Raw genomic sequence first — 13,429 nt, forward strand, 5'->3', positions numbered from 1 at the left:
AATTATGATCTCAGTTCTTGATCAAGTGTACAGCCCAGGTGGCTTGCATGGGCTACCATGTAGTCAGGTTCAGTGGTCGGGTCTCCGTAAACGCTGCAGCTGTAGCCTCATTCTTCACGATTCCAAATTAAGGGGCAGTGTGTCATGACTTAAGTAATACTCATGAGAATTATTGAAACTAATTACTGGCAGCTTGCCGGCATGAATTTTAATTTAAATTATACTGGGTTGAGTTTGTATCACTGTAACTTGAGCAATATTGATCTGTTTGCCTGGCAGTTAGCTGGTTTGTGTATGTATCAGATCATTAAAGAGATTTCTTAGGAGGTTTACTCCTGCAGGCGTTGAAATGGTAAGACGAACCTTGTGGTTAATGAAACACCCAACGTAATGTCACATACCGCCCCTTCTCTTCCTGCATAACCAATACTTTATCTGGTAGATCTGGTTATTCCTTGCCTCCCAATGGTTGTGGTTGTTCCTTTACTGATACTTGGATTTGAAGGACAACTGTGCTCAAAACATTTGAACTTCTTTGGTATATAAAAATATAGGTAAGAGGCCTGATAATTTAGTAAGAGGTGGAAGTTTCAGCCTTCAGCTGATGGCTAATCAGTCCACTATCAGATCTAGTTTTCTCCCCTTTTTTTTTCCTTCCTTCCTCTTAATTGCTTTAAGGCAAATATTTTTTTTTTAAGTGTGGTATCGGAATCACCTGGATGACTTCTTTAAAATATGTTTCTGGACCTTAGAAATCTCAGTTTCTAAGAGTGGGGCACCAGAATTTTGCCTATTTAATTAGGGCCACGGCATGTATTTTATAACTTTATGTTGGAGAACGTGGTGTGAAGGGAGAAATGACTCCATTATCCAGCTTGCTTTTCTGTAGTTTCTGAGTGTATCCACAAGTCTCCTGACGGTCTGTGTGAAAGTTTTATCTTTTAGATCTGTGACGTAAGGTGTACATAGAACTGTTGTAAAATATTTTGCTCAATTCAAAATTCCCTTGCTCTGATGTCCTTTGTTTTCTCATTGCACCATCCCCCTCCCTCTATCACCCTCCTCATAGGAAGGCACAGGAGAGCCAAAAGGAGATGAAACTATTGCTAGATATGTACCGCTCTGCCCCAAAGGAACAGAGAGACAAAGTTCAGCTAATGGCAGCTGAGAAGAAGTCTAAGGCAGAGGTAATCTAGTCTGCCATTACCTGTCATTCTGGTTAAAATCTTCATTTGTGGGATTTTCCTTCACATTTCTGAAGGATATAGTTTTCTTTCTTCATCTTTAAAGTTAGTGTTTAAAACTCAGGATTTTCTTCCCTTTCAGGGACCATCTAAAATAAAATAGATTTCTGTACTCTCCACTAGGTGGTAAGGTATATCAGAATTTCTGGGAATAGGAGTAACCTTTTCAGACTTTTTTAGTACCTCTTTCCCATATAAATCATTGTTACGGTGAGTCTCTTCTCTGGTTATTTTTGGGAAGAGTGTCTTATTCTCTTAAAATTTGGGGGCCTTAAGAACAAATGGTGAGAGCCACCATCCCGAAGGAAGGTGCACGTGTGCTCCTCACCAGCGGTGCGTGTACAAGTGTGTGAAGTGTGATGGGTGCACTAGGATACCCTTTGTCTCTTTTCCCGGTTTGGCCAAGGTTTTCCCGGTTTGGGGCCCTCCATCTGTGCACGGGATTAACTGAACTTTGACATTGTATCATAGCCTCTTCTTTTTGTGTGTGCGATTCCTTACTTTCTCTAGTTGGAAGACCTGAGGCAAAGACTCCGGGATCTAGAGGATAAGGAGAAAAAGGAGAATAAGAAGATGGCTGATGAGGATGCCTTGAGGAAGATCCGGGCAGTGGAGGAGCAGATAGAGTACCTGCAGAAGAAGCTGGCCATGGCCAAGCAGGTGGGTGCACGCTCTTTAGTTAGGTTTTTCAGTAAATGTTGCTTGACGGCTAAGTTATTGACAGTGAAATTTGCGCTTTCATTCTAGTCTTTTCTTTCTGTGAATGTCTTTTACCCTACACATATGTTTGTTTTTACATTGAAGTGTTTCATTCTTCAGTTATTTCGTTTTACATATTTGTGAGGCAGGAAATTTCCTATTATTTTCAAATGGATAGCCAGTTGTTCAGACATGGTTTATTGGGGCATCTGTCCTTCCTCTGCTGATCCGGAATCAGGGATATAGTGAGTATTAATGAAAAAAATAGATATATAAATTTTTATATGCATTATGATTACAAATATCTGAAACTAAGAAAAACATGCCCGCAAATAGGTTATAAATAAGTAACCAGTATGTTAACTGTGGTTGTCCTCTGGGCCCTAGAACTGGAGAGACTTTTCCCCTACTCACCATGAATGTATATTTATTTTTAAGTCTCAAGGAATTATATTAACTTTGAGTAATAAAGATAACCAAAGATGGAAAAACCATGTATGTTCACTGTGAGGAACAGCTTCACTGTTTCTAAGAGATAGCAAAATGACAAAGTGAAGTGGTTTTAGTGGTGACTTGATTATTAAGTACCTTGAGAAGATGAACTTTATTAGAACATATATGCATTACAAAATTTTTGTAGTGTTTATTTTTGAGAGAGAGAGAGTGAATGTGAGTGGGGGAGGGGCAGAGAGAGAGGGACAGAGGATCCAAAGTGGGCTCTGCTCTGACAGCAGAGCCCGACGAGGGGCTCAAACCCACAAACCATGAGATCATGACCTGAGCTGAAGTTGGATGCTCCATTGACTGACCCACCCAGGCGCCCCCCCATATGCATTTCTTCTATGAAAAGTGGGGTTTTGGCTTTTCATAAATCTGTTGATTGCCAATTTGTCTCCATTGCTCTTTTTTAAGAAAAAAACTATCAGGAAATTGTACTGCTATAGGTTCTAGTACAAGTGGAGAGGCATACTGTGTTTTATATAGAATACCTTATCTTAAAAATGTTAATCGTGCCTAAGTTAATGTGTAAATTTAATATCCCAAGAAAAATACTAAATTTTTGGTTTTGTTTCAGTATTTTTGGTTTTATTTTGGTACTAGACAGATTATATATATGTTTATGTTTATTACTATTTTTTAAACAGTGATTTAAAAGTATGGAAAAGTAAACAAGAAAGGTCAGGAAAAGCAGTGGGGTTGATGGGTGGCAGTTCCTATCTCTATCAGATGTAAAAATATGAAGTTTCAGTAGATAAAGTACCTTGAGACTAATAGACTGTTGGAACTGAATAGAAAGTCCAGAAATAGACCAGAGTAACATGGCTATTTCATAAAAATGTGCCAAAGATACAGTTTTACGTCAGTGGGGGAAAAGAAAGACTACTAAATGTGGCAGGGCAGAAAGAAGCAAAATAATACTGGGAAAAAGTTGGATATGTACTTGAACACTGTATACTGCGGTAATTTCCAGATGGATCACAGATAAAATATCAAAGAAATTAATCCATAAGAGTTAAAACAAATTCCTTTATAAATTTGGAATGGAAGAGACCTTTTTAACTATTAATAAAAGTAAAAAATATGAAGAAAATTGATAATTTTGACTTATGAAAACCCATGAAACTTCTACGTGGCAGAAACCACTATTAACAAAGCCAACAGATATATGATAAGCAGAGAAAATATATTTCTGACTCTTAGCACAAAAGAGCTTATCTTTCTACTATATAGAAAAGTCTCCAAAAATGATAGAGAAGAAAACCCAACACCCTAGTGGAAGAATAGGCAAAAGATCTGGCTAGTTCAGAGAAAAGAATACAAATAGTTCTTCAACATCTGAAAAGATGTCCAGTCTCATTTATAATAACAAATGTAGGGGCACCTCGGTGGCTCAGTCGGTTAAGTGTCCGACTTCGGCTCAGGTCACGATCTCATGGGTTGTGAGTTCGAGCCCCGTGTCGGGCTCTGTACTGACAGCTCAGAGCCTGGAGCCTGTTTCAGATTCTGTGTCTCCCTCTCTGCCCCTCCCCCACTCGCACTCTGTCTTCCTCTGTCTCAAAAATAAATAAACATTAAAAAAAAGTTTTATAATAACAAATGTAAGTGAAAAATATTTTTAGAGACTGTTATTCACCTGTCAGATTGTTATGTGGTACTACTGGAAAGTCTCTGTAGTTAAAATCGATACAGTGGTGGAAAACTATGAGAAAATGTGAGGTTTCATCATGAGAGAAGTTCTTGTAACCAACTGCTAATTGATCAGTTTGCTAGATTGTAGTATGTATAGTTTTTGTCTACCTTTTTTTTTAAGTTTATGTATTTTGAGAGAGTGAGTGAGCATAAGCTGGGGGGGAGGGGCAGAGAGAGAGAGAGATGATCCTAAGCAGGCTTCATGTTGTCAACACAGAGCCCGATGCAGGGGTCGATCTCACAAACCATGAGATAAAGACCTGAGCTGAGATCAACAGCTGGTGGCCCAACCACATGAGCCACCCAGGCACCCCTGAAGATTTTAAGTAATCTCTGCACCCGACGTGGGGCTCAGACTCACAACTCACTGAGCCACCCGGGCACCCCTCTTTCTCCATATTTTAGGAGGAAGAGGCTCTCCTCTCTGAGATGGATGTTACAGGCCAGGCCTTTGAAGACATGCAGGAGCAGAATATCCGTTTAATGCAGCAGTTGCGGGAGAAGGATGATGCAAATTTCAAGCTCATGTCAGAACGTATTAAGTCCAATCAGATCCACAAGTTACTTAAAGAAGAGAAGGAGGAGCTGGCTGACCAGGTTTTGACTTTAAAGACTCAGGTAACTCGGCTTTCCTGAATTCTGTTGAAGTAGGGCCCTTTCTTCATGCATTAAAGAATGATTATTGTGGCATTTTTTTAATAAGAAAAAACCCAACTTAATGTACTTTGTTAGCATTCTGGTAAATAAATTATACATCCCTGCAAAGGAGTACAGTATAGCTGTTAAAACAGATGTGGATCTGCTAATATGGAAAATGTTATTATTGATTTATTTTCCTTTCCTTTTGTGTTAAAAATGTGTACATCTTTGTGTGTATGTACTGTGTATTTTATAAATTCTCTGGAAGGCTGTGTGAGGAACTATCACTGGTTACCTGACTACCTCTGGATGTTGGGATGAGGGTTCGCGGGTGTGTGATTTTACTTTTTACCCTTTGGTGTTTATTCTATTTTGTGTGTGAATTTCAAGAGAAAGACTACTTTAGAACTTCTAGCCATTCTGAAAATGATACACCTGGGCTTTTGTTTGAGCTGTAGTTTATGTGGTCTAATGTAAATCGCCAGGCATGGAGAGTTAGTATGGCCGAAGGAGATGAATATCTAGAAATATAATTTCCTTTGTTCTTGGCAATTTGGAGAAGAATATTTTCAGTGGTTTCTTAGACTCTTGCTTGAATCATCAACAGCATTTTTTTTGTTTTTTTGTTTTTTGCATGAAAAGTGAAGCTTTTGATTATTGTAGTCTTGCATGCTTTTTGAAGGGTTCATGGGTAAAGACAGTGATGGCTTGAGATTTCTAACAAACTCTTTTCGTAGGCCTAACGGCACCTAGTCAGTTAATTTTTTTTTTCGTATTTGTTAAAAATCTGATTTTTTTTTTTTTTTCCTTCAAAGGTTGATGCTCAGTTACAGGTAGTAAGGAAATTGGAAGAGAAGGAGCATCTGTTACAAAGCAACATTGGCACAGGGGAGAAGGAACTGGGTCTTAGGACTCAAGCCTTAGAGATGAATAAACGCAAGGTATGATTGCTTTACTCTGTAATCTAAAGTGATGATTGGTCTCAGGAGCAAATAAGTAGGACACTGATGAAATTACAGGTTCACTTTCTTCCTTGGACTGGGTTAATGTTTTGCCTCACTAGCAATGAAGTGATGTGATTTGTACGTCCCGCCTAGGCGATGGAGGCAGCCCAGCTTGCAGATGACCTCAAAACACAACTGGAATTGGCTCAGAAGAAGCTACATGATTTTCAGGATGAGATTGTGGAGAACAGTGTCACCAAAGAAAAGGACATGTTCAATTTCAAACGAGCCCAGGTAAGAGTGATTATACTTTCTTTACATTTCACCTTTTTAGGTGTTTCCTGAGCTCTGAAATGACCCATGTTATGAAGAGTCATTGGTCTAATGTGTGTCGTTTCCTGCTTGATTGTTAAGTTCCTTGAGTGAAGAGACCAAGTCTGCTTTCTTCACTGTCATATCCCCAGAGCCTGTCATGGTGGGATGAAATAAATATTTATTAAATGAATGAATTGGTAAATTTGTAAAGTAGCAGTGTATCAAATTAGAGGATTTTTAAATTCCATAATTTTTCTATATTTGGCATGTCAAATGATTCTAATGATGACTTACTTCCTATCCTTATCCATATATCTGTAATTATTTTAATCCAGTCTACCTTCAGCTTGAAACTAATTACCTTAAAATTGACTTATCAAGTTAGTAATTTTTTAAATTCTTAGACTGTATTTTTATGGAACTGAATTGATAATAGTTAGGTGCAACTCAGGTTTGCTAATAGATTATGGTTTTGGGCTCTGGAACAAAAGATGATGGTTTTGTGTTCTAGGTTCAGTTCTCTGCATACCTATAAGATAATTGGACAGAAAAGGACAGAAAATCCTTTCTTTCCACAGCATAAAGTTCAAGTTGAAGCAATTTTCTCTCAAAATTGGCAGGTCTTGGGGAGTGTGTCTAATGGGTATGCTGTTTTACCACAGGAGGACATCTCTAGACTTCGAAGGAAGCTGGAGACCACAAAGAAACCAGACAATGTACCCAAATGTGATGAGATCCTGATGGAGGAGATTAAGGATTACAAGGTTGGGAAAACTGCCTCAGTGATTTCTTTGTGTTTTGTCCAGGCCTGAAGTGGCCTGCTAATAGAGTGGGAGAATAAATACTGGTCTTTACATGAAGGTAACCAGAGGATGGTTTATTTTATTTATTTATTTTAAAGTTTATTATTTTAAAGTTTATTTATTTTGAGAGAGAGATTGGGGGGGGGGGTGCTGCAGAAAGAGGGAGAGGAAGAATCCCAAGCATGCCCTGTGCTGTAGGCACAGAGCCCAACATGGGGCTCGGTCTCATGAACAATGAGATCATGACCTGAGCTGAAATCAAGGGTTGGACACTCAACCGACTGAGCCACCCAGGCGCTCCAAGGAAGGTTTACTGTACGTGTGTGGGGAAGTGGCACTCTTGGCAGTGGTTAGTGGGTTTCCTGGTTGGTTGTTTGCTTACATATGACAGCCATTTAAACTTTTATAGTTGATCAGATTCTGGCTTTTTTTTTTTTTTTTTTAGGCACGCCTGACCTGTCCATGTTGCAACATGCGTAAAAAGGATGCCGTACTTACCAAGTGTTTTCACGTGTTTTGCTTTGAGTGTGTGAAGACACGCTATGACACCCGTCAGCGCAAATGTCCCAAGTGTAACGCTGCATTTGGTGCCAATGATTTCCATCGCATCTACATTGGTTGAGCCAAGCCAAGAGAAGAAGAGGGAATGGCTAGACAGGCACCTATTCAGTAACCATCAAACCTCTACCTCTTCTCACCTTGACTGTCACCTACGGGCAGTTTATCTGTCAACTACCTTTCCTTTGCAGACTGTACGTCCAGGTTCTCCTCCCTAATAGCTACATGACTTCAGGGAAAAGGACTGGTAAAGGCAAGTCTTGGGTTTTAGATGAATTAGAAACAAACCTCTTATTTGTCTTCCCCACCAGCTTGTTTCTTTCCTGCTTTTAGATTTTTTAGCATTTTCTTCTTCAGGCTTAACTGCATAAATAATCGTGGATTGTGCATTCCTCCTGAAGAAGCAAGTTGGTACTCTTGACATGGAGAAGGGAACAAAGAAGAGTGGAGACACATGGCTATTTTGGGGAGTGAGGGCGATCTTTTAGAAATAAGCTATCCATGGGCACAAACATTTCTTGATTTGGGTAGTAAACTTTTTGTAGACTCGGATTATAAAATGGTATAATTGTGCTTTTTCCTGGATGGTTTGAAGCCTTAATGAAATTATGTCCAGGATGATTTAGTTCATTTCCTATTCACTAACAAAGTAACTTGTTAAGGTCAGCTGGTTTCCATGTTGAAGTTATTTAAGTTTTGAATGTTCTACTCATTGAAAGGTCTTTAAATTTCTTGAGGCCAGAATAATTTCAAATGCAATCGCCCCTTTTATCTTATAATGAAATCAAGATTGGAGAGGATGGGGAACAGGACTGAGATGGTGAAGAGATCTTCTGGGTACTCTGGAACTTGATTACAGGGAGGTCTTGGTGAGCCATGAATTACTCTCATCTGCCTCTCTACAGGGATTCTTGTGATCCCTGTTCCCCAGAAGATTCTCTGTAATGTTTCTGTAGGACTTTATACTCCATAAGCTTCAATTAAAGCAGGATTCAATTTGCTTTAGTGTTTGTGTTTTTCTTGGGCAGTAGGTGGTTTGGGTTTGGATATTGACTGTTTATGACACTTGGCTAGGAAAGCTGGCTGCCCAGGATTGGGGGACTGCAGCCTGTGGAACATTGTGGAGGAAACCACTAGTCCCATGGGAAGCTGGGTTTAGGGGAAGGTCCTTTAGCTGGGAAGAGCAGGGAGTGCCTAGTCCCAACTAGTTTGAAGTCCTGGCAACATGGAGAGCTCTTATAGTCATTTTGAGATAATTATCGAAAATGGTGGTGGTTTTTGGACAGTCTGGCTTCTTTTTACAGACGAGGCCAATGAATGGACTTCAGGGATACCCATAAATTGTATACAAAATTTTGTTTGTGTTGTATATACATTATTCATAGCTTTTTTCAGATTCTCAAAGGAATTTTGAAACTTCACAAATCCCAAAGAAGTTCAGACTTACTGCTGTAGATCCATAAGGAACTTTTTAGACAATTTCTTTAATGCCTAAATAGAATGCCAATTTCAAAGATTATTGGAGAAGTACTGGAGTCTTCTCTTTCTTTTTTCAGGTCTTATGGGGGATGGTCTCTTTTTTTTTCTTGACTTTCCTTTGTTATCTTGGAAATTGTCTTGGTAATTTGGACCAAAGTCTGGGTTGATCTGCTTTAAGGCATGTGTCTTTACATCTTACCCTCTAACTTCTGTAGGGATCTTTTTCAAAGGTGCTCAGCCATTTCTGCTAGTTGTGGCATTCGTACATGAATTTCAGTTGGGATTCCTTATTTTCTTAATCTCAATCCAGATCCAAAGGCATATTTGTCCTTTGAGGGCCGTTCTGTGCACGTAGTACTCTATGCGTGTCACTTGAGTAATGAATGTGATTTGATATTGTGGCGATTCAGGGGGAGCTTCTGGACAATAGAGAAGTGGTCATCGGGCTTCTTTTAGACCTAACTGGGATGGTGATGCTCACTTCTTGAAGGAAGCTGTGTGCTGCTCTCATCAGTTTCATGGTCATTTGCTGGTGTGGAATGCCTTTATGCTTTGGTTTTTAATTTTGTTGAGGACTGTCAATTGATAGATAAAGCCAAGTACCAGTGAGTCTGCAGAAAAATTTCGACTACTTGTTAACCATGAAGCCTGACTTGAGACAATAAGACAGCTACATTGAGAGGATGTAGACACTGGTGGGTGGTGTGCATGTTGGATTGGTTTACACAGTAGGAAACCCCTGGTGTAGAAGTAACCTCAACATTTCCTGGATCTGTAATCGTCCCACCACAAAGAAAAATTGAGCTTTACTTTCTGGAGGTTTCTGTCCAAGTTTGGTCTCTTCCTAATGGTAGATATCAAGGTCTTATTTGTAGCATACTTCACAGATAGTAAAATAAGGACATGGAAAGAACAGTGTCTTAACGTAGTTCCCAGTCCCCAGCAGAGGGCCTGGCACACAGCACTCCAGGAAGGTCCACGTGGTAGGTTAATTCAGCTCCTTGCTTCTGCTAACAGGTCCTCTGAAGTCTGCTGAATTGGACCAATGTGTAATTCAAACCCTACTCACGTTTTTTCACCGTCCAAGTGGAAACAATTTTTCCTCATATATTGAAGTTACTCTTCAAATTTGATTTTCCTAAAATATATTACTATATTTTAAATTTCCTTTTGTAGTGATAACAAAAGGAATTATTATGAATTCTAAAACTACTACCTCTGTTCAAGATAACCCATGATAGCTAGGGTGTCTTTTGTAGGTTTAGTCTTGTTTTGAGGGAAATTATAGATAAAGTTGGAAGCAGTACATTTGCATTAATAAAATAATGCTATGCTCTGAGGATTCCAGGTTACTAAACTCTATGGAGTAGAATGATTGGAAAGATAGGATGTGGGAGCTGAAAGGAACTTTAAATAAACTATGTCCTTATTTTAAAGAGGAGGAAACCGGTCCCAGGGCCACTCAGTTTAGTAGTAATAGCAGAATCAAAATGTGGCAATCAGACCTCTGTTTTCTTTTACCCTAAGTGGAGACCTGTACAAATAAGAGTGCATGTTATCAGGAAGATAATAAATTAAAATACTTTGAGTCTCCTTAGTCTTTTTGAAGACATACACGAACCTAGTATATTTATCTTTTTTTTTTTTTTAAGTTTATTTTGAGAGAGCGAGAGTGCGCATAAGTGGGTAAAGAGCAGAGAGAGAGAGAGAGGGAGAGAGAATCCCACGCTCACAGCACAGAGTCCAGTGTGGGGCTTGATCCCATAAACCATGAGATCATGACCTGAACTGAAATCAAGAGTCGGACGCTTAGCTGACAACCACCCAGGTGCCCCAAGGAAGACAAAGTTTTAAATACGCTAACATTAAAAAAGTCTTAGCTAGGTCTCTGCTGTGGACTGAATGTGTACCCCCAAAATTCATGTATTAAAACCCTAATCCTCAATGTGATGGTATCTGGATATGGGGTTTGGGGGAGGTAATTAGGTCTTAGTGTTGAACTCTCATGCTGGGATTAGTGCCCTAACAAGAAGAGATGGGAGAGTGCTTGCTTCCTCTCTGCTTTACACACACACACACACACACACACACACACACACACACGGTAAGTGTTTTTGTCTCCATGGTACCTGATGTGCATTTATCAGAATATACGCCACATTGTTTTGCCAGTATCTCCCCACTGGACTGAGCTCTGTGGGGTCAGAATCTGCTGTTTATCTTTCTCTTTCCAGCAGCTAGCACAACATCTGGCTCAAAATACGCATCCAATGAATGACTGAATGATGCAAAACAACCTTGGGTAAGCTGGTGGTTGAATTAGATTGCCAAAGATTTGTATTTGTATGATATTCAGCTTGGTTATATTCCCAAAGAATGTGTGTGAAGAATGCATCCTGCTAGCAGGTTCATGATGGCAAGGTTGCCAGCCACGAAAAGTGTGGGGTGTGTCACAAACTGCAGAGTGCCTGAGGCTGTGGGACTGCTGCCTGATTTTCAGCTGTATTTGTACCAGTTCTCGGTTGGGCCAGAAAGCCAGAGATGCCTAAAACAGCTGTTTCTTTGAGCCTCGGGGGCTACAGTGTTGAGTTCAGTGGTGCAGTTAGTGCATCGGCTTCCTTTTCTGTGGAGCTGGGGACCAGGCTGGGGCAGGGGCTGGGGGAGCTGTGGCAGACTGAACGGGGGTTGGAGGAAGGAGAGGAGTTGTAAGGCAATGATCAGAATCCTGGCAATGGACAATGGCTGTTCTGGAATTGTACCACCTGTGTGTCAGTCTCATCCTGCCACTACTCTCACTAGCTGTGTGACCTTGGGCAACTTCCATAATGCCCTGAGTTGTAGTTTTGCCATCTGTAAAATGGAGTTTACTTTAATTTTTTTTGTGTATTTTTGAGACAGAAACAGAGCATGAGTGGGGGAGGGGCAGAGAGCCCGATGCAGGGCTTGAACCCACGCACCATGAGATCATGACCTGAGCTGAAGTCGGGTGCTTAACCAACTGAGCCACCCAGGGGCCCCATGGAGTTTATCTACTTTAGACTAGGTCTAGAGAACCTGTGCCATGGGGTTCTAACGAAGATTAAATAAGTGCTCAGTAAATGTTAGCTATGACAGTATTGTCTGTTTATAGGTAGGGAAAAGGGCAGATTATGAGAAGGTCTTCGAGCTTACAGAGCATGCCCATCTTACTCACTGCTGTGTCTCTAGCACTTGGCTGTTTAACAAGCAGAAGGCTGTTGAATTACCACATGAGGGTGGTCCGGGCAGAATTTTTTAGAGATCTCTCAATGTTGTGGAATTTCCTAGAATGTCTTTCAGACGAAGTCACTTCGATTCTACTTTGTGATGCCCGGGCTCTGAGTTTTCTCAGTATGTTTTGGGACCATGTTATCTCAACTAAGTAAATGTATAAATCACAGCATGATTGGGTCTCCTATGAGGAAGGGGCTGGTACCATGCCCGTATTTGAATCCCCAAAGATAATGCCAGCAGTACATTGGAAAATGAAGTTTCTATCTGAACATTTATTCCACAGTCATAGAAACTGAAGATGGAAAAGACCTGAGGACATCTAGTCCATCCACATGATTGTACAAGAAAAGTGGCTGGAGCAAAACAGCCTGTTCACTTCATGCTCACGAGACAGCATTTCAATTCTTCCTGGAGCGGAGCGATTGCACACACAGTACAATGAAGACACAATGCACTCTTTACAAACCTTAAGAAAATACTTCTAAATACGTTATTTTCATAAAACGATTGGGGACTAAACTGAAAAAGTGAAGGAGTCCTGGATTAGATGGGTGGTGTTGGTGGGTGAAGAAAGGAACAACTCAACAGAGCAGGTCGTGAAGCGGTTCTTTCCGTGACTACAGGATTTTCTGGTTTGCCTATCAAAAATGAGTTGGGAGGAAGAGAGGCTCTAAACTACTTTCTTTCCCCTTCATTCTTTATCCACACCTAGGACGTGCGTGTTAGCTCCAAGACTTTGTTAGACCCAGCACCAACACTGGAAGCCCCCAGCCTGGAAGACATGGCTCAGTTTTACTTGGTGGCTGCTCTGGTTGGCACAGAAGCGGAAGCTCCCAGATAGGGCTTGTGCAACAGCAGGATCCATGAATAATGGAGAGTCCCCTCCAGGCATGTTGAAGAGCTCAACTGGTTGTATCCCTGTGGCTGCCTCACTTGTCTTCCCATTCTTCCAACTCCTCTTTAATGGCTGGAAGGATCCCCTTGCCTCTCCACCTCGAGGCATCCACACTCTGAGGCCCTTATTATTATTGACAGGAACCAAAGTGTAGCCCTATCAGTTCCTGATCACCCCTGATCACCCCGTCGTACTTGACTGTGTGCTTCCTGTGCCAGAGGAATTTCCCCTTGGGACATGGGATGGGGTGTGTAACACAATCAGGCTGTCATGTTCCAGGTTTCACCACACCAGAGCTTGGATTGGAAAAGAACGGGCCTTCCTGATCTCATGAAACAGAAGCCCAGAAGAGGAGGCAAGGTAGCATCCCTGATCTTTTTTCCTTATTAAAATACCACCCTCCACCTGAAG

General features: G+C 40.8%; 1 protein-coding gene across 5 annotated transcripts in view; it reads left to right on the top strand.

The window, feature by feature from the left end:
* Positions 1 to 10,459, top strand: part of RNF20 (ring finger protein 20) — a 29,383-nt gene extending 18,924 nt beyond the window's left edge. For all 5 annotated transcript variants that reach the window (XM_042912837.1, XM_042912840.1, XM_042912839.1 and 2 more), the window contains 7 exons: positions 1,070 to 1,187; positions 1,755 to 1,904; positions 4,539 to 4,751; positions 5,588 to 5,713; positions 5,870 to 6,010; positions 6,694 to 6,795; positions 7,280 to 10,459. In XM_042912837.1, the coding sequence (XP_042768771.1) occupies positions 1,070 to 1,187; positions 1,755 to 1,904; positions 4,539 to 4,751; positions 5,588 to 5,713; positions 5,870 to 6,010; positions 6,694 to 6,795; positions 7,280 to 7,456 (1,027 nt within the window). In that variant the 3' untranslated portion in view covers positions 7,457 to 10,459. The remainder of the gene's footprint in view (positions 1 to 1,069; positions 1,188 to 1,754; positions 1,905 to 4,538; positions 4,752 to 5,587; positions 5,714 to 5,869; positions 6,011 to 6,693; positions 6,796 to 7,279) is intronic.
* The last annotated feature ends 2,970 nt before the right edge of the window (positions 10,460 to 13,429 follow it).

This window comes from Panthera leo, chromosome D4 (assembly GCF_018350215.1).
Source record: "Panthera leo isolate Ple1 chromosome D4, P.leo_Ple1_pat1.1, whole genome shotgun sequence".
In the NCBI taxonomy this organism is placed as follows: domain Eukaryota; kingdom Metazoa; phylum Chordata; class Mammalia; order Carnivora; family Felidae; genus Panthera; species Panthera leo.